Below are 25,054 nucleotides of genomic sequence, written 5' to 3' on the forward strand. Positions count from 1 at the left end.
ACCGAAATTTTATAAAATGATATATATCAAATTCACAATACTGAGTTTGAAAGTCAATTTTCTGAGCATGATCAATACTTTGCTCGCAGTAATCAATACAGTAATTCAAACTAAAGAAGTGCAACAACCGAAATATTCTTCTCCAAGCATTTATTTTTATATCATATGCTCAACAGTTGATTATTCACTGTATTGACATTGAAGAAAGTAGGGGAGGTAAGGGAGATATGTTGCTCCAAATGGAACATGCAGAAAGGAGGTGCTCGGGTGTTTGTGGGGTGAAATGGAATTTCAAGGTAGTGAAAAAGAAGGGAAATAAAAACATTCAAATAGTAGACTGGTTGTACATCCCAGTCTTGTCTGGCCTGGTCATGTACGATTAATCAAAGATTTTGTTTAGTACAATTCATAAATATACAGATATGTATCTTTAGGTGGCACGTTAGAATAGAGCTCCTGGTCCAGACTCCTTATGAGGTCGTCGACGGTTCGACCCAACTTGGAGCTGCGAGGGTGACTTGTGACCTCGGCCTTGCGGGTCTTCTTCAGGACCGTGTAGGGGCAATCTATGTAGGTATGATGGTCGTGTCATAAACCTACAGGAAGAAGGGGGAGACAGGGGTCTGGAAGTTGCACTGGGTTATTTAAGGGATGGTGAGATCGTTAGCGCCTATAACTTACCCGCAAAGTAGTGCGGGCGTGGGTTTCTCACCTATGATTAAGTCATTATAGGCCCATCCTTCCATTAGTGAAGGTCCTTCACTCCAAGCAATGGATTACAGATGCTGAAAGGAGAAGTAGGGGGAAGTTATAGGACTAACCAGTCCCACACTCAAACTAATCTAGTGTTGGCATGTAAGAATTGCCTAACAAAACTAGGTTCAGATACCTTAATGCAGCTGAACCGGCGTCCGTAATGTGGTGTCCTCACATACGATTGAGTCGTCCAGGCGACTCCTTCCGTTAGTGACGTTCTCAATTTCAAGGAAATTAATACCAAGGGGGGGCAGCTGCAAGGGAGATTAAAAGAAAGCAGGAGAGTGTTAGGGCTGACACCACCCGGGTCCATGCTAAACATATGTTGACATTTGATAGTCAAACATCCAGGGATTTTTTTACCTTCAAACCGCCAGCACCGGCATATATATTCCGTCCGTTATGGGTGGAAACTGCAGCGGCTGCCCCAAGGACATTCCCTTATTAGTGCACTTCTTTAGTTTGAATTACTGTATTGATTTCTGCGAGCAAAGTATTGATCATGCCCAGAAAATTGTCTTTCAAACACAGTACTGTGAATTTGATATAAATCTTTTTGTGAAATTTCGGTCTAGGACCATTGTTTTTTGTATCACATTGAACCCAGGTCCTCGACCAGGATTGGGTAACCCCATCTTTGTAATGGCTCAGAGCTGGACTGACCGTGAAAAGTATCCAACCAGAATTTCACAATTATCCCTCATTAGAAAAATCATAGTCCATTTTCCGATTGGGAAAGTTTTTCATACTTCCCTACTTCCAGACCCAAGAAGGGCAATCCTTTAGTGTATTCAACTCATGCTCCATCACAGTCTGTCTCCATTTTTGCCTAGGCCCCGGTCTATCTGGACTATTGACTACCATTGGTGTTCTATGCATTTTGGACTATTTTCACTTGAGTCTTTAAATATTCATATGTATGATTCCCCTATCAGATTTTTGTCATTTTTGTGTGAGTTTACTTAACAATCGATTTTCTTTATGTTAATAAATTGGAGGGGTATTTTTATTGTGTTTTGTTTTTGATTTTTAAGCTGTTTGGGTACATCAAAATCCTTTATAAATGTTGCTCTGTGCCATCACTACCTTGGGTTATCCTCAGGGTTACATTACTGAAACCTTTGACTGAACCTACCAGGATAGTGGCTTTATTGCTTCTGGTGGACTCCAATCCACCCCAGCTAATAAACTAATTTCTCACAAGTGGATATTGTTAGTCAGATTTTGTGAGTCAGTGATGCACGCATTTCTTTTATAGAACAAGATCATTGCCTTGGTAAATTTTGTTGTCTTTCATTCTTCTTCTTGGGCATGTTCATTAGAGACGTGTCCCAGTTTTTCATCTGAACTCAAGCTCCTTTTTGCTTTCGCTCTTTGCTCCACGTTCCCATATAGGTGGGTTATTTCCTTTCCAATTTTGCACTATTATTCTCTTTGTTAAAAGAGGCACTATCTATAAACCTAATTTCATATTTGCACTTTTTCGGGCTTTGGAGAGTCTTTCAAGAGTATATCTGACATATTTTGTGTTGTTTGAATTACATTCCAGAAGGTTTGTAATAGTGTACATGTCCAGAGCATGTGAGTCTGATTTGCGTTGTCATAGTCACAATTTGGAAATTTCTCTAGGATGATGGGAATATTTTATGTAAGAATTTAGGAGTGAAATATGTACGATGGATTATTTTAAATCTTTTGTTCCTTGAGGTTAGTTTTGGAAATGCCTAGATCTGTGTCCACTCTATATCAGGCATGCTGTTGTTTAATTCCATCACCCTGGTCAATTTCAAGGATTGAAAGTTAGGTTTGGTCCACCTAATTAACTCTGTGTAGTCTCGTAATTGCCCACTGGGTAATTCCCATTCCTAATACTGTCTCCAAGACCACATGTGTTGGATCGGAGTGGTATGTTGCTGCTAGAACTTCTTTATGGAAAGTGTTATTGCATTAAATGTTAAACTTTCCATTTGGAATCAGGAATTCTTGTCATAGTGTTTGGAATATATGGAAGTCTATCATTGCATATAAGTGTCCCACATAAACTATGCCTGCTGCAGTTCAGACACATGTCAGCAGGCAACATTCTTTTCTGTATCTTGCGTAAGTACTGCTAGGGCATTGCTGGTGCAAATGCTAATTTGCCTTTGTCTTTAGAGCACTTTAGCACAACATTAGTTCACCACCTCCACAAATTGACTGGAGATTAATGGATGGGTCTGAAAAATCAAACACTAGACAAGGACACTCCCCTACCTAACCTTTTTTAATTACCTTAGCCCTTGGAGACGGAGGGTCAGCGGCCCAATGAGCCATCCATGGCAGCTGAGCTTCAGAGTAATAATTCTATAAATCGAGTGCCTTTGCCAAAGCCAATTTGTATCTCCCTCCCACACAATATCAGGTTTCCCAAAACTGTGTCAAAATTATTACAAAAGTGGTCAAGAAGGTGCACTGACCTTCATGCAAATAAGTATAAAAGACCCGGGTATAAAAAGATTTAGTAATAGCAATCCGGCTCATTGTCAAGAGGGCCAATTTATTCTAGAGGGTTTGTATCAAATTATTATTATCTATTAAGTCCAATTTCTGACAGTAGATCCTGTCCCCAGATATTTTAGAAAGGCATATTCTTAATTAATTTGCAAGATATATGCCATTGTAAATATATTTGTCTTTTCATCTCTTCTTTTCCCTACAAAATAAGAGTGTGGAGAGCAAAGAAACTAAAGCAAGTGTAGAAATTGCAAATAAGAGACCATTGTCCCCATTTGCTACATTTAATAAAACTGCTTCTAATACTGTTTCATTTTTGCCAATTACTTTTAATTGTTAATTTTGCAAATATGTACATAATTCCAACTAGGAAAACCATGTTGTCTGAAATGTAGTATTCTGTCTTGAAATTAAATTGTGAAGCATTCTACTGGTACTGTATTTGATGACAGGTCAAGCTGATCCTTGATACTGCATACATGTTTCCCCGGTATTCCAGTGCTTTGCTTGATTTAAAAAAATTGAGTTGATGTTTGTGTAGATTGAGGGGTACCTTTTCTATACCCAACCACCATCCATCTGCTGAATCAAATTTCCTAGCTGAAATTTTGTGAGCCACGATAGACAGCAAGATCTTTATTTCTTGAAGGTTTATTTAACCGCATCGCTGCGGCGGTTATTTTCACGCTACGCGCCTTTTTTCTAAAAGCCGCGTTAGATGACGAGCTCAGCTCGTCATCCGCACACGCCCCCCCGTGGCTGATGACGAGCTGAGCTCGTCATCAGCATCGAAGGGGTTAACACACAGGGGGCAATACCCCTTTCTGATTTCCATTTTTAGCATACATCTAAACCGAGCTATGTTAAGAACTGTGTACAAATGATATAAAATGTTGAACTGAATGTTTTGTATCGATTTGGTCATTATAGGGTCTTACATATAGATAGCTTTGAGATGTCTGCTACTGAAAATCCTCCTGAGGACTGTAAAGTTTTTTATACAATAACATTTTGGGGGATAAATAATGTGTGTGTGCTAATGGGTTTTATTACGCATATAGTCTTAAATCAATGAATTAATTATGTTGCACTAGACACAATTTGATTATTATGCTTAGTAGTGTGTTTATTAATATAGTGTGGCATGCCCTCGTAAGAGACACCATTTTATCAAATAATGCAGTTTCTGATCTTCTTCTCATCCTGCTTCTGCTCATTCCCCCTCCCAATCAATGCCCCCCCGTGAGTCTTCTCTCCCCACAGTTTCCTCTGAGAAAAGGGCATTAGGTAGTTAGTCATTTTCCTTAGAAAACATACATTGTTAATTAAACATTCCATCATGTTCCCAATGTATCAATCTGAAAGACACTTTCGCTGGAATCTCGATGTAGGCCTGTTAGCACACTAATGTATGAGCCTTTGTCTGAGAATGGTTCGTATTGTATTTTACATCTCCAAATTACTGTGGCTGTGAAAGCTAAGGACGTATTCTTTTACCTTAGAAATGGTTGAGTGTGATAAAACATGAAATTATATAATCTTGCTTCTAATTTGTCCAATATGAACGAACAGTAGACATGCAATGCTAATTGTGTATGCATACAATGTATATTAAAACCCTGTTTTTGATGGTTAGGGGTGACTTTTCATTTTCCTCCTGAGACTTTTCGATTTACTTGAGACTTTTTCTTTTTTAGGATGCAGTCCATACTCTTTACGAGCCTGACAATTAGATTTTTAGAGCCTTTTTTGCTTAACTAGGATCTAAAGGACATCTGACTCCTGATTTTGTACTTTGTGTCTGAGCCTACATGGCGTTTATCGCATTTCTCTGTATTGCTCATATTTATATTTTTATAATAAAATTCTTTAATTTGTTATTGATTTAAAAGTCAGTTATTGAGTGGTCCCAGTCACTATTTGACTTTTCCCTACTAAACTGTTGGGCTTGAAGTTGTGGAGGGTGGTGATTCTTAAGACAAGATTGAGGGTGCTGAAGCCGAACCAACAGAGGCAGATTTGGGGTGTTCAAAATATTGATGTTCAGTGAACTATTAGGGTTCAGACTCTCACAGGACAGCACCAAATACTGACAGCAGGCTTGTAGCTAGTCCATTGCTCACCATTGGTTGGCTTTCTAGTCACTGTTGTTTGCTTGTTTCCTAGTCGATGGCTTGTCTATCCCTTGTGTTTCTCCCTCCCCTGGAACACAGCTTCTTTGCCTGCCTTTTGATTGCATGACTGGTATTCTTCCTCTGCTCACATTGAGGAAACTACTTTTCTCAGTTTATTTCTGCACTCCATGATAATGAGATCACTTCCACATACTTCAGGTTTCTCTCATCTCCACCAGCTTGCTCGTTGTATTTCTCCACCCCATATTGTTATGTTTTTATGTGCTTATTATTCCTTCCCTTGCCTCATGCTTCTCCCTTTATTCCTCACGCATCCCACCGCAGTGTTTAATTTCTTTTATTTAATTTTGGTTTAAAGCATTTTATTAAAACATAAAAACATGGGGAAGGGAAGTAGGAGGTCAAGTTTACATACAGTGCAAAAAGAAACATGTTGCAGCAATTCTGGTGGAAAGTGGGGAGGTCGGTAGTCCCGGAGGGGAAAAGAGGTATACGCTATAAGGCAATAAGGTAGTGCGAAAAGCCCTCCAAAGTCCCCAACCTCCCAATCAAAGCTAAGCACGAGCAACGTCCCGCAACACAGCGAAAACAACACAGTCCCTCTAAGCCCCCCGTCCCCAGAAAAGGAAAAAGAAGAAAACAATGCCCCAACATCCCCGTCCAATAGCCCGTTGTAGAAACATTCACTCCAAACCGCCTACCCCCAACCCCCAGTCCCCCCGATCCCATCCCACTTAATCCGCTGGAGCCTCCGGCGGCGTTAGCCTAAGAAGGCGTAGGTACCTCGGACATGTGAGCTCGCGAAATTCCGTGGACAGCAGTGCCAAGAAAGGGTGCCAGAGCTCCTCGAACTGGGCTACATTTCCAGCCACAGTGAGCGACATCTTCTCCATACCCAGTACTTGCCAGAGTCTATGTAACCAGCCAGTGATAGAGGGGGCAGTGGGGGTGCGCCAGTGTACAAGGATATTTTGAACCGCTGAGCCTAGCGCAATAGCGATCTGCCTACCCCTGCGGGACTTCAGCGGGTACATCAAGTCGTTGAGAAGGCCTAGCAGGACGTATGCTGGGAAGCGCGGGAGCTCAACCTCAAAGTGCCGGTCCACCTCATCTAAGACCTCCTTCCAATAAGCAGACAGCACTGGGCACCCCCAGAGAATGTGCGATAGAGTACCCTTCTGTCCGCAGCCTCGCCAGCAACCCTTGTCGGTAAGTTTGTGCATCTCATAGAGCCTCTCCGGGGTGTAATACCAGTAGGTGGACACCTTGGTGAAGGTCTCCGTCAGCCCAGTGTGATACGCAGAGTGCCTCGCCCGATATGCGATCTTGTCCCACTCCTTGTGGCTCAGGGTTCTGCCCAGCTCCCTGTGCCAGCGCTCCCTCCCCGGGTTGTGGTAATGAAACGGCGGGGGTTGGAGAAATTTATACAGATCGGTGATAAGCTTGGCATCCGAGGTCCGAGTCACCAGCCACCGCTCGTAAGGTGTGATTTGATGGGCTGCGAAGTCGCGCACTTGGGGCTGGAGAGCCCAGTGACGGACCTGCATATAACGCAGTCTGTCCGCCTCCGTCAGGCCAAATTCCTGTCGGAGCTGTTGGAAAGGGAGCACGCCCTCTGGCCCGTAAATCTGAAAGAGCACCCTGCAACCCGCACTCACCCAGTGAGAAAAAGCTCCCGGTTCTAGGCCCGGAGTAAAGTCTGGGTTACCAACTATGGGTGTAAACGGTGATGGGAAAGTGGTTAGCTCGCGGAGCTCACAAACCGCATCCCACACTCGCAGTGGGACCTGGGTGACAAAGGAGGCGTAGAGATTAGCCGGGCGATGTGCGCGCCGCAGGAATGGGACCTCTTGAAGGGTGCGACCTGCAACCGCCTGGTCTTGAAAGAGCCAGTGCTTGTCCGACTCCCACCTGCTCCATTCCACCAAATACCGGAGTTGCGCCGCTTGAAAATACTTCCGGAGGTCCGGAACACCGAGACCCCCCGCCTCCGGGGCAAGCGTGGAAAGAACCCGCTTCATCCGAGGCTTGCGGCCCTGCCACACGAAACGGGAGATGTCAGCCTGCGCTTGCTGTATCCAACCCACAGGGGGCTGGAGAGGTAGAGCGCGAAAAAGATACAAGATCTGAGGCAGTACCGTCATCTTCACCGCTGCGATACGACCCAGCCACGAGAGCAGGCCCTTGCCGCATCGGCCGAGTTCCTCCTTAATCTTCTTGCCAAGGGAAGAATAGTTGGCTTTGACCATTTCAGGCAGCGAAGGTGCAAGCAGAATCCCCAGGTACGGCACCGTGGAAGAGGACCACTGCATAGGGAAAAGACGCTGGAGGTCTCGCCTGGTGTCCGCGGAGAGCGACACATCCAGGGCAGCCGATTTGGACATGTTCATTTTAAAGCCGGCCACGCGTGCAAAGGCGTTCAGTTCCTGGACACAAGCAGGGAGCGACCGCCTGGGGTCATCCAGGGTCAGCAGGACATCGTCCGCGTATAGGCTAACAGTATGGGTGTACTGACCCATCTTAACCCCAATAGCGTCCGGATTGTCGCGAATCCTCTGGGCGAACGGCTCCATATAGAGGGCAAAAGGGGGTGGTGATGAACAGAGTGTCTGAATTGAGCAGACCACTCTTACCCAGTCCAAAGATCAGGGCTTGATCCATCACCGTTATTTATCTCACTGCCCCATCCCAGCTCAGAACCTGGCTATATGCAAATCAGTCTGTCCCTGGCCCAGTGCATCATGGGAACAGGGCAGACTAAACTACCAAGCCAATTCTTTACCAGAAAGGAGACAAGCTACCGGGGACCGGTTTCTGGCATTTCAGCCTCTTCGGCCCGGCTTGCTTGAATCCTGATGGAGCAGTGAGAAAGGGACTCATGTCTGAGTATACCCTGCCACACCTATAGTGGCCAAAATCGATTTACAAAAGGGGGTGGTGATGAACAGAGTGTCTGAATTGAGCAGACCACTCTTACCCAGTCCAAAGATCAGGGCTTGATCCATCACCGTTATTTATCTCACTGCCCCATCCCAGCTCAGAACCTGGCTATATGCAAATCAGTCTGTCCCTGGCCCAGTGCATCATGGGAACAGGGCAGACTACACTACCAAGCCAATTCTTTACCAGAAAGGAGACAAGCTACCGGGGACCGGTTTCTGGCATTTCAGCCTCTTCGGCCCGGCTTGCTTGAATCCTGATGGAGCAGTGAGAAAGGGACTCATGTCTGAGTATACCCTGCCACACCTATAGTGGCCAAAATCGATTTACAAAAGGGGGTGGTGATGAACAGAGTGTCTGAATTGAGCAGACCACTCTTACCCAGTCCAAAGATCAGGGCTTGATCCATCACCGTTATTTATCTCACTGCCCCATCCCAGCTCAGAACCTGGCTATATGCAAATCAGTCTGTCCCTGGCCCAGTGCATCATGGGAACAGGGCAGACTAAACTACCAAGCCAATTCTTTACCAGAAAGGAGACAAGCTACCGGGGACCGGTTTCTGGCATTTCAGCCTCTTCGGCCCGGCTTGCTTGAATCCTGATGGAGCAGTGAGAAAGGGACTCATGTCTGAGTATACCCTGCCACACCTATAGTGGCCAAAATCGATTTACAAAAGGGGGTGGTGATGAACAGAGTGTCTGAATTGAGCAGACCACTCTTACCCAGTCCAAAGATCAGGGCTTGATCCATCACCGTTATTTATCTCACTGCCCCATCCCAGCTCAGAACCTGGCTATATGCAAATCAGTCTGTCCCTGGCCCAGTGCATCATGGGAACAGGGCAGACTAAACTACCAAGCCAATTCTTTACCAGAAAGGAGACAAGCTACCGGGGACCGGTTTCTGGCATTTCAGCCTCTTCGGCCCGGCTTGCTTGAATCCTGATGGAGCAGTGAGAAAGGGACTCATGTCTGAGTATACCCTGCCACACCTATAGTGGCCAAAATCGATTTACAAAAGGGGGTGGTGATGAACAGAGTGTCTGAATTGAGCAGACCACTCTTACCCAGTCCAAAGATCAGGGCTTGATCCATCACCGTTATTTATCTCACTGCCCCATCCCAGCTCAGAACCTGGCTATATGCAAATCAGTCTGTCCCTGGCCCAGTGCATCATGGGAACAGGGCAGACTAAACTACCAAGCCAATTCTTTACCAGAAAGGAGACAAGCTACCGGGGACCGGTTTCTGGCATTTCAGCCTCTTCGGCCCGGCTTGCTTGAATCCTGATGGAGCAGTGAGAAAGGGACTCATGTCTGAGTATACCCTGCCACACCTATAGTGGCCAAAATCGATTTACAAAAGGGGGTGGTGATGAACAGAGTGTCTGAATTGAGCAGACCACTCTTACCCAGTCCAAAGATCAGGGCTTGATCCATCACAGGAACAGACTAATTTGCATACAGCCAGGTTCTGAAACTGGGATGGTGCAGTGAGCTAAAAAACGGTGTTGGATCTAGCCCTGATCTCTTGACTGGGTGAGAGCTTTCTGCTTAATTCAGAGACTCTGTCCCTCACCACCCCTTGTTGTAAATATTTTTGTCCACCCTAAGCGTGGAAGGGTATTCTCAGATGTGAGACCCTTGCTCATTGCACCATCAGGATTCAAGCAAACCGGGCCGAAGACGGCTGTAATGCCAGAAACCGGTCCCCGGGAGCTTGTTTCCTTCCCAGTGTAAGAATTGGCTTTTGTAGTTTGGTTTGCCCTGTTCCCATCATGCACTGGGACAGGAACAGACTAATTTGCATACAGCCAGGTTCTGAAACTGGGATGGTGCAGTGAGCTAAAAAACGGTGTTGGATCTAGCCCTGATCTCTTGACTGGGTGAGAGCTTTCTGCTTAATTCAGAGACTCTGTCCCTCACCACCCCTTGTTGTAAATATTTTTGTCCACCCTAAGCGTGGAAGGGTATTCTCAGATGTGAGACCCTTGCTCATTGCACCATCAGGATTCAAGCAAACCGGGCCGAAGACGGCTGTAATGCCAGAAACCGGTCCCCGGGAGCTTGTTTCCTTCCCAGTGTAAGAATTGGCTTTTGTAGTTTGGTTTGCCCTGTTCCCATCATGCACTGGGACAGGAACAGACTAATTTGCATACAGCCAGGTTCTGAAACTGGGATGGTGCAGTGAGCTAAAAAACGGTGTTGGATCTAGCCCTGATCTCTTGACTGGGTGAGAGCTTTCTGCTTAATTCAGAGACTCTGTCCCTCACCACCCCTTGTTGTAAATATTTTTGTCCACCCTAAGCGTGGAAGGGTATTCTCAGATGTGAGACCCTTGCTCATTGCACCATCAGGATTCAAGCAAACCGGGCCGAAGACGGCTGTAATGCCAGAAACCGGTCCCCGGGAGCTTGTTTCCTTCCCAGTGTAAGAATTGGCTTTTGTAGTTTGGTTTGCCCTGTTCCCATCATGCACTGGGACAGGAACAGACTAATTTGCATACAGCCAGGTTCTGAAACTGGGATGGTGCAGTGAGCTAAAAAACGGTGTTGGATCTAGCCCTGATCTCTTGACTGGGTGAGAGCTTTCTGCTTAATTCAGAGACTCTGTCCCTCACCACCCCTTGTTGTAAATATTTTTGTCCACCCTAAGCGTGGAAGGGTATTCTCAGATGTGAGACCCTTGCTCATTGCACCATCAGGATTCAAGCAAACCGGGCCGAAGACGGCTGTAATGCCAGAAACCGGTCCCCGGGAGCTTGTTTCCTTCCCAGTGTAAGAATTGGCTTTTGTAGTTTGGTTTGCCCTGTTCCCATCATGCACTGGGACAGGAACAGACTAATTTGCATACAGCCAGGTTCTGAAACTGGGATGGTGCAGTGAGCTAAAAAACGGTGTTGGATCTAGCCCTGATCTCTTGACTGGGTGAGAGCTTTCTGCTTAATTCAGAGACTCTGTCCCTCACCACCCCTTGTTGTAAATATTTTTGTCCACCCTAAGCGTGGAAGGGTATTCTCAGATGTGAGACCCTTGCTCATTGCACCATCAGGATTCAAGCAAACCGGGCCGAAGACGGCTGTAATGCCAGAAACCGGTCCCCGGGAGCTTGTTTCCTTCCCAGTGTAAGAATTGGCTTTTGTAGTTTGGTTTGCCCTGTTCCCATCATGCACTGGGACAGGAACAGACTAATTTGCATACAGCCAGGTTCTGAAACTGGGATGGTGCAGTGAGCTAAAAAACGGTGTTGGATCTAGCCCTGATCTCTTGACTGGGTGAGAGCTTTCTGCTTAATTCAGAGACTCTGTCCCTCACCACCCCTTGTTGTAAATATTTTTGTCCACCCTAAGCGTGGAAGGGTATTCTCAGATGTGAGACCCTTGCTCATTGCACCATCAGGATTCAAGCAAACCGGGCCGAAGACGGCTGTAATGCCAGAAACCGGTCCCCGGGAGCTTGTTTCCTTCCCAGTGTAAGAATTGGCTTTTGTAGTTTGGTTTGCCCTGTTCCCATCATGCACTGGGACAGGAACAGACTAATTTGCATACAGCCAGGTTCTGAAACTGGGATGGTGCAGTGAGCTAAAAAACGGTGTTGGATCTAGCCCTGATCTCTTGACTGGGTGAGAGCTTTCTGCTTAATTCAGAGACTCTGTCCCTCACCACCCCTTGTTGTAAATATTTTTGTCCACCCTAAGCGTGGAAGGGTATTCTCAGATGTGAGACCCTTGCTCATTGCACCATCAGGATTCAAGCAAACCGGGCCGAAGACGGCTGTAATGCCAGAAACCGGTCCCCGGGAGCTTGTTTCCTTCCCAGTGTAAGAATTGGCTTTTGTAGTTTGGTTTGCCCTGTTCCCATCATGCACTGGGACAGGAACAGACTAATTTGCATACAGCCAGGTTCTGAAACTGGGATGGTGCAGTGAGCTAAAAAACGGTGTTGGATCTAGCCCTGATCTCTTGACTGGGTGAGAGCTTTCTGCTTAATTCAGAGACTCTGTCCCTCACCACCCCTTGTTGTCCATATAGAGGGCAAACAAGAGCGGTGAGAGGGGGCAGCCCTGTCTCGTACCACGCTCAATGGCAAAACTACTAGAGCTGTGTCCGTTGACTCGCACCGATGCTGACGGTCTCTTATAACAATTGAAGACCATAGTGCGGAACTTCTCGCCGATCCCCAGTTTCCCGAGAACCAGCTCAAGGTACGGCCAATGAACCCTATCAAAGGCCTTCTCCGCATCGACGGACAGTAACATCCGTTCCCCCGGGACGCGTGAGGCCTTTTCTAACACGTGCGTCACCCTCTTGGTGTTGTCGACTGTCTGCCTACCGGGCACAAAACCAGCTTGGTCCGCCTCCACCAGGCCCGGTAGGTGCAGGCCAAGTCTGGCCGCTAGGATCCCCGTGTAGAGCTTAAGGTCCACATTCAGAAGCGAAATAGGCCGATATGAACCGCACAGGGTCCGATCCTTCCCGGGCTTCGGAATAACCGACACCGTCGCGGAGAGGAGGTCCGGCGGGATAGCCCCCGGCTCAGAGAAGGAGTTGAACAGGCGAGCCAGGATAGGCGCCACAGTGGAGCAGAAGGTCTTGTAGAACAAGGCCATGTAGCCATCCGGGCCCGGGGCCTTACCATGCTTCAATCGTGCAATAGCGGAGATGACTTCCTCCACATGGATGTCCCTCTCTAGGTGGTCCGCCTGGGCGGGCTCCAGAGCCGGGCGGGTCATAGACTCCAGATAGGCCTCAGCTTCTCCCGGTGGGGAGGGTTCCGCGGCGTATAGCGCCTCGTAGAAGCCACGGAAGGAATCCGCCACGTCCACGTCACCGGTAACCGGAACCCCATCTGCACCCACTAGCTCCTTCACCACATTGCATTGCTGCGCAGCTCTGAGCCGATGGGCCAGGAGCTTGCCGCATCTGTCCCCGCCCGTATAAAAGGCATGCTTCAGACGCAACGCTGCGTATTCCGCCCGATCTAGATCTAGCGCAGAGAGGAGTTTCCGCGCCGCTTTCAGCTGCCTCCAAACTCGAGGAGCTCCCGTTCGGCGGTGAACCTGCTCAAGTTCCCTGACCTGCGCCGTCAGTTCGTCTCTCTTACATTGCCGCTCTCTGTTCTCCGCCGAGGAAATGGAGATAAATTCCCCCCTGAGGACCGCCTTCAAGGCCGCCCATTGCGTCGCTAGAGACGTGTCGGAGTTGCTATTGTGGACCAGATACTCCTGAATGACCTCCTCCACTCGTTTCACCACCGACTTCTTATGTAGAAGAGTATCCCGAAGCCGCCACATCCCTCTGGAGGGGGGGGCTGCCGGCCAAGCAAAGACTCCGGACACTGGTGCATGATCGGACAGGGACAAAACCCCGATGTCTGCTGCCGTGGCGGCCGAGCGAAGCGGTCCGCTCACCAAGAGATAGTCCACCCGCGAATAAGTGCGGTGCGCATGGGAGAAGTATGAATAGTCCCGATCGGTGGGGTGCATAGTGCGCCAGAGGTCATGCAGATCCATCTCTGCAATCCGGTCTTGCACCGCTCGGGAAAGCTCCCCCGTCTGCGGGAAGCGTTGGGCAGACCTATCCATAGCTGAGTCGAAGACCATATTTAGGTCTCCTCCCAGGACAACATGGCGATCAGGCGAGGCAGTGACGTCCACCAACACTGATTCCAGGAAACGATCCTGGTGGTCATTCGGGCTGTAAACGGAGCCAACCGTGAAGGCGATACCCCCAAGCCGCATGCGATACACTAAGAGCCTCCCCTTCTGCTCGGCATATTTGTACAATACCTCGCCCCTGAAGGAGCTGGCTAAAAGAATGGCTACACCCGCAGTCTTGGTCGCCGCCGAAGAGAAGAATTGGGTGGGGAACTTGGCGGAGCGCAACCTGTGACAGTCTTTGGAAAGTAAATGAGTTTCCTGCAAAAGGCAAATGTCCGCTTGCGTCCCCTCTAGCAGGGAAAGGATCGCCCTACGCTTCACAGGGTTGTTCAGACCCTTAACATTAAGGGTCACCACCTTCAAGGACGGCATCGCTCCCAGGGGATCGAAGCGCTATGCAGCAAGCGAGGGATCAGTGGAGGGGGCGCGCAGGGCTGGAGCGCAGGGAAGGCCAGGACCGGCCTCACGTGTGTTTGGGCATTATCAGACGGGACCCCACCAACAACAAAACAACTCTTACACCCTCCCAAAACCAACCCATGGCAACTAGCCAAAACCAAAAACAAATAAAAACACCCCATTGTCTCAGTCCAGCCCAGCCGGGCAAGTCTGTAGAAAACAATCAAGTGGACGTTCAGCCACTCACCTCCAACCGTTCCCTCCCAACCCCCAGCCCCAACCCAGCATCGTAGAAGCTAAGCATCTCTCCCCCCGGAGTGAAATCAGGCCGTCAAGGCCACGCTGTTGGAGTCAGGCAGGTTCCTGGCCGCCGTTCTCAGGGCTTCCTCCATATCTGCCCTGATGGTAGGGGAATCAGGGCGACTCACAGTCGCTGACGATCTTCTCCTCGACGATCTCCTCCGATTCCGTCTCTCCGAGCGCCTCCACGAGGGCGTCGCTCCGTCCTCCTCCGTGGCCGTGAGTCCCAACACCCCACAGATGTCCTGGAGGGAGCGCAGCTGGTGTAGCACTCCGTTCCATCGAAAGATGAGACGGAAGGGGTGACCCCAGGAGTAGGGCGTCTCGTGCTCCCGCAGAAAGTCTGTAGCAATCCGGAAGGACCTGCGCTTCTGCAACGTGATGGCGGACAGGCCGCTCTCTGAAAGTGAAAGGCTGCTTCCTGCGGGCCTCCGCCATGATGCGCTCCTTCAAGGGGAAATCAGGCAGGAACGCCAGGATGTCCGGTGGGGGTGCTGAAGACTGGCGCTGTCGGCCCACTCTGTGCGCTCTGTCTATGCGGATCGGGAATTCTGCGTCCTCTCCCAGAATCTCCCGGAACAAGTCCTGTAGATAGGCCACCAGGTCCGTCCCCTCGTCCGCTGATGGGACACCCCGCACCCGGATGTTGTTCCGTCTGGACCTGTTCTCGAGGTCTTCAGAGTGGGCCTGGAGCTTGACACACTGCTCTCGGAGACGGAGAACATCCTGCTGGAGATGGACTATCTCCTCGTCACGGCGCTGGGCCGCCATTTCCACCGTGTCAACCCGCTCACCAAGGCCCTCCACCTCCTTGCGCACTTCTCGCACCTCGCTGGCCACCTCCTGCTTTAGCGTTTGGAAGTCGTCCTTGAGGGAGCTAAATAAGTCCTCCATAAAGGACCTCGTGACCGGTGGTTCGCCTCCAGTTGCGTCCACCGAGGCCCGGGAGGACCCCGGCGACGGCTGCGTCCTGTCCCTTAACTGCTGGGCCCTGCTGAGCATGTCCGGCAGAGTACGATCGCCCCTTCTCGAGCCTCCTCTCCCAGTCATCGTGGCCACTGCAATGGGCAAGGGTCAGGGCCGGCCGCTGTAGATGCTTTCAGTCGCCTGCGGGCACCAGATGTGAGGCCCCGCCGAGGACAGGGGTGCTGCGTCACAAGCGACAAAATGGCGGCTCTGGCCGGGGCGAGACAATCGTTGTACCGACCAAGGTGGCAATCAGGGGGGCCAAAGTCAGGGCCTTTCAGAAGCGCTCCCCTTGGGCGATCAGGACATGAGCCAATGCGAAAGTGGGCACCTGCCCGCCAAAGGCACGGGTGGAAGTCGCCAGCTCCAGCTCCTCAGGGAGAAGATGGCGGCAGGGCGGGGCCCCACAGAGCGGCGCGTGCTGGCGAGACCGTCGGCGACCTCCGGGGCACTATATGCAAGGAAAGTCCACAGCCAATGTCTCACAGTTCCGCCAGTGGGTTCGCCCAGGTCAGCCGTCGTTTAGATGCCTCCGTCTCTCTCCGCCAGGTCCGGGGCCCACGCCGCGCCATGCACCGTTGTCGGTAGCGAGGGGCCAGAGTGCCAAAGTGCCAGCTAAGGTCCAGGGCCTGCTGCGCGTCGGTGATACCGGTCACGTAGGTTTCGGCCGGGGAGTGCTGTTAGTCTCCGGAGCACGCCGGGACCGAACACTCGGGATCACCAGCTTTCAGCACCAGGCCCAGCCGAGGCGTCTGGACAGCACTGCAATACGCTCCGCCTCCCAGGCTCTTCTCCGTGCTCCGAACTTTAAGCAAGCTTTCGGGGTACTTCCCCCGGGGCGATAGGAGTCAAAGTAGTATCAATAGGTGCGCCAGGAACTCCGACACATTCCTCTCACCTGCAAAGCAGCCGCGGGGGGAGAGAAGCGCTGAAATCGGGGCTCGAGCTGAGCTGGGTCGGAGGAGCTACGGGAGGAAGCGTCCGCTCACCCCGCCATCTTGGCCACGCCCCCCTTTTCTTTAATTTTCGATTTTCTTTGAGGGCCTTGCAGCTGCTGTCTGCTGCCATGCAGCTTTTTTTTAAAACACTTTTCATTCATGTTAATTTACCATTCCAAGGGGCGTTTGCGATCTTGGAACGGTAAACCAACAATAAACAAATGGTGGCCATCACACTGAGCTGCTCTAGCATCATTAAACAGACACGTGCATGCTCTTTTTTCACAGTTGTTTTCTCTTTTTGCCGATTCTTCACAAAAACATTCTCAAAATGAAAAGGTCGAAAAAGAGAGACCGACTACTTTGACAGTGCTTGTTGTGAATTTAATTTGGTTTTTAATTTTCTCCTATTTGTTTTAAAGATTTGTATGATTTTAAGCTGTTGGTAAAGATATATGCTAAACCACACTAGCAAGTGATGACATTGTCAAAAGAATAAGGTGCTTAGGATGACGTGGATTATCTGAATTGTCGACGAACGGGACAGTCATTGCTCTGTTCTTTAATAATTAATATCATGCTGCCATTTTCAGCAGGTTGTAGCAAACTTCCAGGTTCAGCAGGACAGCAAATAATTAATCAATACTTTGCCTCACTACACCTCACTTAGCGTAACTTTATGGCAGAGCAAAGTCTTGCTAAATATATAACGTGAAGAATCCATAGTGAGGGCTGATTTAGATCCTAAAACCTGCTACTTGCTTTTGCAATACAAATAATCCAATATGCAAGAAACAAATCATAAAAAGAAATCCATGGGATCAGAAAACGTTCCATTCTCAGTTCCGAAAAATTAAAATGTTATTCAATAAAACAAACCGGAAAATCCACTTCAAAACTGCAGCTACAAGCAACACACGGGCCATTAATTTTCAAAACTCCTTCCTTCTTCTCATTCAAGATAGTAAACTTCGGCAGACAGAAGCTCCAATTCTGCACAACGTAGCCAATCGTTGTTCCAGGAGGGGCCTGCACTTCCAGCTGTCGGAGGAAACGAAAGAAAGACAATGACGTCAGCAACAACCAAGTACTAAAAGCAACAAATACACCAACCAAAGACAACTCTACAAAGACAGAGGGGCATATTAACAAGGTTATTATCTCCGCTTTTTTGGCTTTAAAAGCCAAAAAACTGGGATAATCTTTTCGCCGTATTTACAAGTGGGTGCTAACATGCATTAGCGCATGTTAGCACCCTTTTACCCAATGCCTCCCTTTGCATATCTAATGAAATGCAAAGTGGGCATCACTGGGCAGTACAACCTTGCAAATATCGCCGATGTGCACATCGCGATATGTACAAGGCTGCCTCAGCATTTAAGCAGACGTTTATTTTTGGAGAAAACCGCTGTTTTTGCCAAAAACTAATGTCTGCTCAAATGCAGACTTACCTATCCCTAACATCGGGGGTGGATTATGATGATACGACCACAGGGTCGTATCAGCAAGATTATCGCCGTTTTGAAGGGAACATCGCTGAAAAACCAGCGATGTTCCCTGCAAAATGGCGATTTCCCTGCTATCGCTGGAATTTTTATCGCCCTGGAGAAACGCGTTGTTAATAACGCGCTACCAGGGCGATAAATTCCAGAGATAGACGGTGATAAATAATAAAGCGCTAAGCACGCTTTGTGTTATTTATCGCCGTCCCTTGATGATATGCCCCAGAGTTTCTTAGGCAATTGATAAAATGTAGACTATTTTCACTTAATAGGTCACAGTGTACTAAAGAATTATTCATTTCAGGATAAAGTAACACATACCAATGCAAAGTTAATTATGAGTGGGAAAAACTGGTATCTTGAATTTTTCTAATTCTATTGAGAAAACGGGGTTTCTCGATAATAATACCTCGGAGCGTTTCAGTTCTCTTCGTGGTATTACTCAACAAGTGATGACAATGCCAAATGGTCAGGTATTGCTATCCAGTATTTTGCATATGTCTATAATTGTTTTGTTGGGAAATATAATTTACAATGATGTTTTATCAACGCACATGCCTTTACCATGCATGCCATTTCTCTGTATTGCTTATATTTATATTTTTGTAATACAACTCTTTAACTTGTTACTTATTTAGACCTCAGGTATTGAGTGGTCCCAGTCACTATTTGACTTTACTCTGCTAAACTGATGGGCCTGAAGTTGTCGGAGGGGGGTGACTCATAACTCAAGATTGAGGGTGCTGGAGCCAAACCACCAGCGGTAGATTAGGGGTGTTCAAAACATTGAGGTTCAGTGAATTATTGGGGTTCAGGCTCCCACAGGAGCGTACCAAATACTTAAGAGCGGGCTTGTAGCTAGTCAATTGCTCACCATTGGTTGGCTCTTGTCACTGTTGTTTGTTTATGGCTTGTCTTTCTCTTCTTGTGCTTGTCCCTTCCCTGCAGCAAAGCTTTTTTGCCAGCCTTCTGATTGCATGACTGGTATTCTTCCCCTGCTCACATATACATATATATATTTTAGCACGTCTCCTCTTCATGCCGCAATAGACATGCTGCAACTGCGGGAGTGGCGTGTGATGCCCGGTGCAGCCCCCGATCTGCCAAATCCACAAGTCTCTGCCCTGAGAAAATTCACGCGTACTCGAAGTCCTTAGAAAGGATTTATATGGACATAATCCAGCCCCTTCTATGCCTTTCACTCCTGCGGCCTTGTTCGCGCACAATCATATTCATATAATGAGGGCAGCACTTAAAAATTAAGCGTCCATGAGCCATGGTACGTACCGTGTAACATGTAGGGCTATTATATGCCCAATCCACCCCCAATGAAAAGTAATCCACAATAGAATCAAAGGTGTAGTGAAGTTTTTGGGGTGACACAAGCTTATGCAAGGGGCATGGAGATCTCTTAATTCTCCCAAAATAAGGAGAAACATAGTCCACAGTACCTAGTGCCGGACAGAACAAATAAGATGTCTAAAATAACAATGTTACTAAATGCTACCCCAGTGGGTAACAATTATACAGATTCCTGCCCCAAGAATAGACAGCTAAAAAGGGCTGCTATAATGGCAAAAAGGGGCGCAGTGTGCACAGCTCATGAATGGGTTTGGGTTCAAATGAAGGCCAACGATATACTTTATTGGCCAGGTGGGCCCCAGTGACTAAGGAGAAGCGCATGAGAACAGTTGTTCTTTTGTTGGGTTCCACCTTGCCTGCCATACTCCTCGGGCCCCCTTTTCATTCAGAACATATCAGGTCCTGGAGAAGTTCTCCCTATATGGTTGACCTACTGTTTTCATTCACTTCTCCTTATGGTATATATATTCACTGACAAAATTCAAAGGTTACAGGGACCTTATGGTTATGCTGAGATTATACTCGCACATTGAGAGGATGTCATCTCAAATAACATCACAGATGACATCTAGTGCTTGTGAGTGTTTTCTAAAAAGTTTGAGTGTTAAACATATACTAAGGTACTATAAAATGAAATTAGTATACTTTGTGTAGTATTAGTGAGTGATAATATTTTTAACATATATTTTGGGAGTAGCTTTGTGTATCCGTGTGTGAGTGGGTGTCTGAGTGGCTGTATGGGTGAATATGTGGGTGTGTGAGTGGCTGAATGGGTGAATAAGTGGGTGTGTGAGTAGTTGTATGGGTAAGTGAGCGGTTGTGTGAGTGGCGGTATGAGTGAGTGAGTGACTGGGTGAGTGAGTGACCATATGGGTGTGTGAGTGGCTATGTGAGTAGGTGTATGACTAGGTGAGTGGCTGTGTGATTGGCTCCATGGATGAGTGAATGGCTATGTGAGTGGTTGTATCGGTGTGTGAGTGGGTATATGAGTGTGTGCGAGTGTGAGAGAGAGAGTGGGCATATGCGTCATTCACTGGATGATGTAATCAGTGATGTCATTTGAGATGTCATCAGTGATGTCATTGACCATGTCATGAGTGATGTAATATGTGAGGCAATAAGCAGTGCATTGCTTGGGAGTAAGTTATAGTTAGCTCAGATAACTATACCTGCTGAATTATTTTTGTTTTGTGTGTGTATAATCTGAGCCTAACTATAATGTCCCTGTGGCCTTTGTTTTTTCTGTGTTTTTGGTTTTATAAATTCTATTTCCTAACTATAATGTCCCTGGAACCTTTATTTTTTCAGTGTATTTCAAAGGTTTTTCAAATTCTATTTTCAAAGTATTATGTCCATGTAATGTTAATTTTTTTTAGTTAATTTCTGGAAATTATTTTTAGACCTTATTATACAACAATTTATTTAGCTTTTTAATTTAGTATTTTTTTTAAACTGTACACTTTTTTTAAAATAAACTTTATATACATTTTGGAAGGTAAAAATAAAAAATGTACTTAACGTAAAATATACAATGTTTTTGTGAATGTAATTGAACAGGTTTAAAAAATATATATTTTAAATATGTCCATCCTGCTACCTTTATTAAGGACATCAGTGTGAACATATTTATAAGTATATATATGGCACTCTCTATTTGTTTTTCTAGAAAGTTACTAATTTTACTAGTTTTGCAACTGTAAATCTATGGACTGGAATTGTGAATTTGTTCGATGACACACCCAAACCTTGCCTTTTGATTGGGCACATTAGGACCCCACATACACACCACACCCCAAAAAGTTGTTTTTCAAGTTAACTCTTTAAAAAAAGGATTTAGAAGTAGTGGTGTTCTTTTTTTTGTTCACTTTTGTGAATAATTTGATAGAATGGCTGAAGCTTTATTTCTGTCCAGGATACAAAGTGATGTCTGGGAGAATTTTTTAATACCTTCAGGAGAAATGAAGGTTACCGCTAAATATATACAGTGCAGTATTTGCAGCAAGCAGTTATCCAGGGGTACTGCAAAGAAGTATTTACATGGGACAAATTCCATGTGGAACCATTGAAAAACAATTAATGATAGGATCTACAAACGGATGATGTGGGAAAAGTTGGTGCAGCAGGACAGTCTACTGTTACAGCACCATTGGGACCATCATCAGCTGCAGTCATTACAATACCAGCTGCCTGTGAAGAATTAAGTGAGATGTTTACTTACTGTGCAAAATGTGACATGATTGTCACTGTAAAAATATCTTCTGTGGGTACATTCTTGGATTCAGTGAAGAAGCATCACTGCTAGTTTCTTTCTGCTTTCAGTTGTCAGTTAATATTTTTTGAACACTGAATACAATTGCTTCTTTTCATTGCCTTACCTTACCCTTTTAGTACCCTGTTTACTTTTTGTTGAAAATTAAAAACTGTTAAAAATACCTTCTAAAAAACAGTTCTTATTAGAGCTACCATCTGGTCAAACAAAGAACAAACTGTGGGTTTAACGTGTCGGTGATTTTTATCGGGGTATGTCAGTGGTTGGATCGGTGTGTGCGTGAATGTATCAGTCGGTGTATCGGAGTGTGGCTGGGTGTATTAGTAGCTGTATTAGTGTGTGGCGAGGTATTTAAAAGGTTCAGTAGATATGTGAGTGGGTTTGTTATTGGGTATATGAGTGTATGCCTGGGTGTGTTAATCGCTGTAATCGTATGTGCTTGGGTGTGTCAGTGTCTATATTGGTGTGTGCCTGGGTGTGTCAGTGTCTATAATAATGTGTGGAGGGGTGGCTTAGTGTCCTCATTTGTGTGTGCCTGTCTGTGTAAGTGGCTGTATCAGTATGTGTGTTTGAGAAGGTTTATCAGTATTTGGCTGAATGACTAATTAGCCATTCGAGGACGTTGACTGTACGGGACGCTGGACAACACTTGCAAATCCCAATATTGAGAAGGGACCTGCTGAGGATGACATTATTGGAATAAGTGGGCCGCTAAAAGCAGTTATTTATCCCGTTGGGCAAAATATTTCATCCAATTTGATTAAACCAATTAGGAAACTGTTTGAGACGGATGTCACATATAACGTAATGCGGAGACCCTAGGGAAAAGATTTTAAATCACCTTTATAACCAAACAGTATGGCATGAATCAAGTCCAGTGCAAAAAAGTCTACCCTATTAAGATACAATCGTACTTTCTATAAATGCTTGAATTATAACATAGAAAGAGACCTCATTTATGCAGTATAATTGAGACGGCTATCCCTGCCTTTTTGGAGGTGGTGGTAAAAGTCAGTTTGCCCAAAAAGGATACACATATTTTAAATCAAAGAGAGTATATATTGTTTGTCTTGAGAAAGATGGTCTAACAATACACCATCAAAACGCGTCGATGCTCATCACAATACACAATCTGCGCAAAAGGCGGTGGTCAATGAGTAGTTGATACCAGGATCCGTGCCTATAATACGGGTGTAAAACAGATGTGTTGCCAACCAATGACAAATTGACAAATTGAGCTTGTCTGTGCTAGATACTCTCTTGTAGTCTGCTTTACGGTGTTCTTTTGATTAAACTGTATTTTAATTTGTGATTGTTTATTGACTTTGTGGGCTTTGTGGGCTTTGCTGTTAACTTTACTAAATGATGTATTATGCATTATGCCTATAAAAAACAAAACCTGTCTTACCTCCCTTGTTTTTAAACTCAAATTTTAAATAGAAAACTTTTTCTTAAATAAATCGATTTATATTTTTTGGTACCTTCTTGGTCTATGATTTTTTGTGGGAATTGCATGGTACAATCCTGTTAGGTGTGGATTTGATGAATGAGTGAACAGGAAAGAGGTGAATGATTAATTAGTATAACGTTATTGCATTGAGTCCAAAGGATCTGGTCCTTTTTTGTACTGTATAGTGCCCTAATCCTTTGGATTAAAGGGGCTCCTCTTTATTTTCACTAAAAACGGGGTGTGTTAGTGTCATAATTTGTGTGTGCCTGTGTGTGTCAATGGCTCTATCGGTACGTGTGTTTGAGAAGGTTTATCAGTATTTGGCTGAATGGCTAAGTGGCTGAATCAATATGTAACTGCATGTGTCATTGGCTGTATGAGTATGTGCTGGGTGTGTCAGTTTCTATATCATAGTGTGGCAAGGTGTATCAGCTGTTATCAGTGTGTGTCTGGGTATGTTATTGACTGTATCTATGCGTGTTTGTGTGTTTGTGTGTTTGAGAGATTGTATTGGTGTTTGGCTGAATGTCTGAGTCGTTGTATCGATAAGTGAAAGGGTATATTATTGGCTGTATGAGTATCAGTCTCTGTATCGGAATTAGGCTGTGTGTGTCAGTAATTGTATCAGTGTTACCTGTGTCAGTGTCTAACAATGTGTACCTGGGTGTGTCGGACAATAGATCAGTGTGTGTCTGGGTGTGTCAGTGGCTTTATCGGTGTGTGCCAGGATGAGTCAGTGGCTATATTAGTGTGTGTCTGGGTGTGTCAGTGTCTGTAACAATGTGCACCAGGGTGTGTTAGTGTCTGTATTAGTGTGCGGGCTGAATAGCTCCCTGAAAATGGCCACCCAAGATGTCCCCTTTATAATTGGGAAGCCCATCCCTGTGCTCCTTTACGCAGATGATGCGGTCCTTATAGGCCGCACACCAACGTCTCTGCGTCTCCTGATCGAAAATGTTAATAATTACATGAAAGAGTAGGACTTGCGGGTGAATTTTAGGAAATCTTTTTTAATGTGCAGTGGGCCAGGGAAGCGTGAGTTAGGCACTACTACAATAGATAGCCAAAAATTGACCTGTGTTAAATCATTTGTCTATTTGGGGTTGGCCTTTGCTGCGAACAGCTCCTGGAGTGAGCATTTAGCTCACTCCAGGAGCAAGTTCTCAAAGGCCATCAATTCGATATTGAGTTTGCCCCGTCCTAAGACTACTGGGGCTCTCCTAGCAGTTCAGAAAATCTGTAAACTTCAGTGCACTCAGGTGGCCACATACGGTGCTGAGATCTGGGGAACAGTTAAACCTGTAGGTATTCAACAGGAAGAAAACAGGTTTTTTAGGAAACTGCTGAGTAGCCCAATCTCAACCCCTCAAAATATATGTCATAAGGAGCTCAATATTAATTTTATAATTGATTTTATTCACGCCTGACATGCACTTTTTTGGATATCAGTGTGGAAGAACGAAGCGGCATCCCTGACACGGCAGATCATTACTGACTGTCTAAAATGTGATAAAGGACTGGAAATTCCATGGCTAAGAGGCGTGCTTCAAAGTTTGCGCAGTGTTAAAAGAGAGTATCTCTTTTTAGATCCCATCTCGGCAGAAGCAGTCCCAAAAAAGGAATTACGCGACGCTTTATATTCTCTTTATAACAGAAAACGGGATGTTGCGGAGTAAGGGAAAACACTTGTGCACAACTATATGGTTATTGAACAGCACTGCTACCCGCTTCATATGTTTTTGACCTTAGCCATGAGCCATTGGGAGAGGAGCATATTGTTCAGATGAAGAGCAGGCACAATTAGATTTGCACTTTGCTTTCCAGTGGGCTATAGCCCAAATTTTAATCAAAACTTGTGCCCTTGTGACGAGAGGCGTGAGCAATCT

General features: G+C 46.3%; 1 protein-coding gene across 1 annotated transcript in view; it reads right to left on the bottom strand.

The window, feature by feature from the left end:
- The window catches only part of LOC147683307 (phospholipid scramblase 1-like), a 488,116-nt gene that overhangs the window by 34,448 nt on the left and 428,614 nt on the right, over nt 1-25,054 (bottom strand). The window contains exon 6 of the mRNA XM_086942517.1: nt 17,465-17,626. Coding sequence (XP_086798643.1) covers nt 17,465-17,626 — 162 coding nt within the window. The remainder of the gene's footprint in view (nt 1-17,464; nt 17,627-25,054) is intronic.

Source organism: Lissotriton vulgaris, chromosome 11, assembly GCF_964263255.1.
Source record: "Lissotriton vulgaris chromosome 11, aLisVul1.2, whole genome shotgun sequence".
In the NCBI taxonomy this organism is placed as follows: Eukaryota; Metazoa; Chordata; class Amphibia; order Caudata; family Salamandridae; genus Lissotriton; species Lissotriton vulgaris.